This window comes from Octopus bimaculoides, chromosome 7, assembly GCF_001194135.2.
Source record: "Octopus bimaculoides isolate UCB-OBI-ISO-001 chromosome 7, ASM119413v2, whole genome shotgun sequence".
Taxonomy (NCBI): Eukaryota; Metazoa; Mollusca; class Cephalopoda; order Octopoda; family Octopodidae; genus Octopus; species Octopus bimaculoides.
The window spans coordinates 47,124,968-47,129,925 of NC_068987.1; the positions used below are offsets into that span (position 1 = coordinate 47,124,968).

Here is a 4,958-nt window from a genome sequence, read left to right on the forward strand (position 1 = left end):
TATATATATATATATGAGTGTTACTCATCATATAATTGGTAACTTTAGAAGTATACTTTTAGCACCACATTAGGAAATATGGCATAGAAACAAAAATTATAATCTAACTTTTATCAAATTCCTAAGGAATTTGATAAAAGTTAGATTATGAAATGATGAAATACTAATTTCCAAAAGAAAAAATGTTTTCACTCTGACAGTTCTTTCTCTACAGCTCATTATTATATCAAAACATTAAAATACAAGGAAAGAAGAAAGAAGAGAGATAAGAAAGAAAAAGAAAGAAAAAGTGGACGAAAGAAAAATAGAAAGCAGCAGAAAATGGAAGGTGAGGGGCGATGGGTCACATATCAAAGAGCAAACTGTATGCTCAGCTGCGCCCTGTGGTAATGTCTGCAATGACATTGTGCTATAGGAAATGACCAGTTACACTCACTGCAGTAGCCACTCCACCTTACAGGGCTCATTTCACTGACAGGCCACCGTTATCCCTATTTTGCAAAGGAAACCAGTAGTACAGGGTCCTAAAACACCTGACACCTCGACAGCAACTGGCACAAACTGATAGCAGCTGGCCCACCCAGGATTGTAGTTGATGCTACAAGGTTGGAGCTAGAGAACGTGGCGCTGCACATTGCGGCCCAGACTAGAGATCTACCTCCCTCAAATGGGAATCGGGTTATCTCGTTGGGGCACTTACCATACTCCCTTCTAGACCTGTTGGCTCAAGTTCAGACGGGAAGCCAGTCACATCAAGCCCCTTTCTGGTTATGTCATTCAGAGTATCTCAGCTGCTATTCCTGAAATATTTAACATATCACTAGAATTTACTATACATGGGGGTACCTGTGAACATGAAGGAGTTCTTTACTTTCTATGAAACTTGTCATCACTTTCAGTTTTTATCGCAATTTATTTACATTGTTTTAGGAGAAGTTGGCAGGACTTCCTTTTGTACCCCACACACACACACATACAAAAACACCCCTATTTTGTTGTTTTTTTTCCTACACAAAACCCCGTTTTCAGTTACGGAGAGTACGAATCTGCAAAGAAAATCGGCATTTTCTCCGACACTATTTAAACTTAGAACAGTGGCTATTGGGGTAGATTTAAAGATTTGACGGTAGAGACGGACTATATGTAATCTGAACCTTTCCCCCCCTTATTTATTAATTTTTTTTACGGAATCCCCAGATTTCATATAGTCCATCTGGACCTTGACTGCTATTTGTAGGTCCAGCGATCGCATACATTTCTCAAGTAACACGTGCTAGGGGGAATGTGTTTACAATGAGTAGTTCTCAACCAGGGGCCATATATTTTAACATTTTTTTGTAACACAATTCCTAATAATTTTTAATTACGAAAGTTTAAGGTAAATCTAATTGAATAGGATTTTTTAAAACACAGAATTGGTACGAAGGTCCAGTTGAGTAAAATAGTAATCAAGCGGGGCCAGAGGCAAAAAAAAATGGTTGAGAACCAGTAAGTTAGATAAATTGGTGATCCTTTAAATTAGTAAGAGAACACATAATTGAAACTAGTGAAAAAAATACACAATTCAAGCAATATATATCATTACTAATAGGATTTCTTTCGTTACTTATACAAAATCAGGTGGAGTCGCTACCATCCATCATTAGTAATATATCTTAGACTTTAAAAAGATTATTATATGTACGAATATTACTTAAGTTCATTAGAAATTTTAATGATGTCTGCGTTTGTATTTGTCTCGTCATTTATTGTTACTGGCTCCACATTGTATTCTTTAAATATTTTTTGAATTTAATGACTGGATCGAAATGTTGATAACCGAAAAGTTATACAACTTACCATTACTCCAGACATTACCACGTGGATTGACAGAGTATTTCACTCGTATATGCTTCTCTGCTAACATAACTTTGATGTAAGAAATACCAACACAGAAATAAATTCGAGGCTGGCGAGAGGGGAAGTTAGCAAGTGTAGCAGCAGCAGCAGAAACAGTTAACCTGCTTTTTTTTTTTTAGCTGTCAGCCACAACCAAACATCACAGACTGATGAATCACTGAATGTTGTACATATCATCACTGACATCACTAAACACTGAAAAATATTCTCAATCCAGTAACAATATTCTGTAATTTATCAGTATTCCATCAATTAAAATATCGTAATAGCGACAATTGATACTTAAAATAGCATCGTCTCACTTCAATAAAGGGAAAGATTAAAAAAACGGGAACCTTGCAATGAAGAATTCAGTTTTAGTGTATATTTTAAATCGAATAATTGTTGCTAACATTTATATATGTGTGCATGTATATATATATAGATATGTGTGCGTGTATGTGTATATATATATATACACCATACACTACCTTCCCGGGATACAGGGAAAATGGCTTTGGGAGTTAGAGGCTACAAAACAGTGAAATCAGCAGCAGCTTCACGCTTGCTCCACTCTTACTCCTCCTCTCTTCACCTCCAACTCTAGCTGACACCCTGATGAAATTTCAGCCAATGAAATATCGAGTTATATACATTATCCAATGAAATCGATTGTTTGCGGAAAACCGCAATATTTAAAAAATAATCTTGATATAGGATTAAACAAGTTTGAACTTGCTTCAATTTGATGTGATAAAAAAAAGCAACTTAGCAGAATTATGGCATCGAAGTCAGCGGTTACCCAAAAAGAAATTCCAAATGTTATTCGCCACGCTGCTATTGGCAAAAGCTACAATAGAGGCAAATTCCTTGGCAAGGTAAGGAAGAAAAACGGCCCCCAAAAGACCATCAACTATGTCCTGGGTTTTCCGGACGTTGTTTGTCCGTTAACTACGTACTTCTTAAAAGTGATTCAGTTTGGTCATTTACTGTTTTCAATTGAATAATACCAATTTTCTTCGTGATATAGTATTCTAGATATGTAATCTATAGTATATATTCTTATTAGGAGGTAGTTTGCAGTTAATGCTTCTTTGGAGAGGCATGAATATCCCCGCACTATCATTCTGAAATATTTAAATTTTTTGTCATTCCCGTCACAAATATACAAAGGATTTAATTATTTTGTTTTTCCTTCGCTTTTTAAAGTTTTAAGAATTATTTTGATTTTTTTTTTAATGACAATGTTTGTGTCGTTATCCCCTATTAACGCTCTTCCATGTCTAATTCTATTTAATTATAATCGAAACGGCGAACGTGCGTGAAACTTTTTAAATCTTTAAATGGAAGGGGGAAAATGAACAGGAACCTTGCGATACATCAATTATTTCAACTGACATAACGTGCGTGTGTAAACAAGAACACACAGTTATGCATTAATTGACTTCTTTTTTTTTTTTATCAAATTCTGAATCGTTTATTTGTAAAATATTTTTGTTAAAATCTGTAAAGTGAAAATGTTTACATAGAGTAAAAAATGTGTGGTACAGGACAAGAAAATCGTAAATAAGTTGATCAGCTAAATCTTTGATGGCCATTTTACGTACTTACATCGAACGATCTTCTTTTGCACACAACCACACACATATATATTACACATATACATCAGTACCTCTCCCGCCAGTCACCCACAAGTTATTGGCAACTTTCAAACACCAACGGACAAATCTCCTCAATAACACCTCTGTACTCCTAACAATTCGGCTTCAAAAATCAGTTTGTATCTCTAATACTTCAATGTAGCGAATTTTTTTTCTGTTTATGTTCTATCCTATTGCATGATCGCTTTTTGTTTTTAATTGTTTTAAAATTCAGTTGTCTTTATACACTATATATATATATATATATATATTAATATTTAGCAGAAGTAATAGTGACTCATGGTCCGAGAGTTTTGTGTGTACTTCTGCTAAATATTAATAAAAATATACATATACTCATATTTTAAGTTCTATTTTTCTTGTTTGCATGAACATACATATTAAGATATATCCTTACGTGAAGTAGTTTTTTTTTTATTTCACGTTTACTGGGGGTGTTTTTAAAAGTGCCTAAATTTTGAATCGCGTTTGTTTCGTTTATGACCTTTTAATTAAACTCATCGTGTGTGTGTGTGTACGCCAGCGATCAACCAACTATTTTCTGAGATTTGAACTTTGTGCGTATAATGTGCGCTTGGCCTCATATCCGACAGGATCTATCACCTGAAAAGACTAATTCAAATCTCGACTTCCATTTAACGGTGTCTTCTGTCATTAACGGACATCATTTCTCTACGCCAGGGATGGGGAAAGCCTGCGAGCCCATTTTATTGCGCCCGCAAGTTGATATACTCGTATATACGGTTGGGGTTAGGGACGGAATTCCCTAACACCCTAGTGAAAATCGTGCGGGTGTTAATCTGAAAATTTACAAATTTTTCAGTTGTGAAATTTGGTAAATTGTTCAGTTTACGCTCGTTGTTGACAATATGGTACTACACCCTAAAGAGTGTGCACTGTAAAAACATATCGTTACGTAGATGCATCGGTACCTCTGTATTTAAGTAGTGCCGACAATGTTGATAACTTTGATTTTAGTTTCAGTTGTTTTTGTTTTTTCTCAGTTCTTGTTTATTTCATATCTTTTTTTAAGGTGTACAGATTTATGTGCGAGAAATGCAAACGGATAGTTTATAAGTCGAATAAATCATTTTTTCCAAAGCGAAGCTAGAAATCAGTTGTAACTAACATAAAGATGACACAAGAGTGAGTAAAGTATCAAACAACATCCAATACACAATTTATACAAGCGGTTCGGCCTTAGAAACCGATAAAATAAGTACTAGGCTTACAAAGAATAAGTCCTGGGGGCGATTTGCTCGACTAAAGACGGTGCTCCAGCATGGCCACAGTCAAATGACAAACAAGTAAAAGAGTACTCGTATGTCAATTTGCGACATAGGTCGCAGTTTCACTACGACTTATAACGATCAGACACGAACACAAATCGTCCGGTAATTGCCATTTGAATGAAAATTT

At 35.1% G+C, this 4,958-nt stretch overlaps 2 protein-coding genes across 3 annotated transcripts in view; one reads left to right on the forward strand and one right to left on the reverse strand.

Annotated features, from left to right (window-relative positions):
- Positions 1–2,362, reverse strand: part of LOC106875067 (PIN2/TERF1-interacting telomerase inhibitor 1) — an 11,942-nt gene extending 9,580 nt beyond the window's left edge. Inside the window, exon 1 of one of the 2 annotated variants that reach the window (XM_014923029.2) lies at positions 1,840–2,362. In XM_014923029.2, coding sequence (XP_014778515.1) covers positions 1,840–1,906 — 67 coding nt within the window. In that variant the 5' untranslated portion in view covers positions 1,907–2,362. Of the gene's footprint in view, positions 1–700; positions 795–1,839 lie in introns of those variants that run through there. The other variant, XM_052969592.1, reaches the window with a different exon arrangement.
- LOC106875068 (uncharacterized) overlaps positions 1–4,958 on the forward strand; it is a 124,918-nt gene that overhangs the window by 95,640 nt on the left and 24,320 nt on the right. The gene's annotated exons all lie outside the window — the stretch shown is intronic.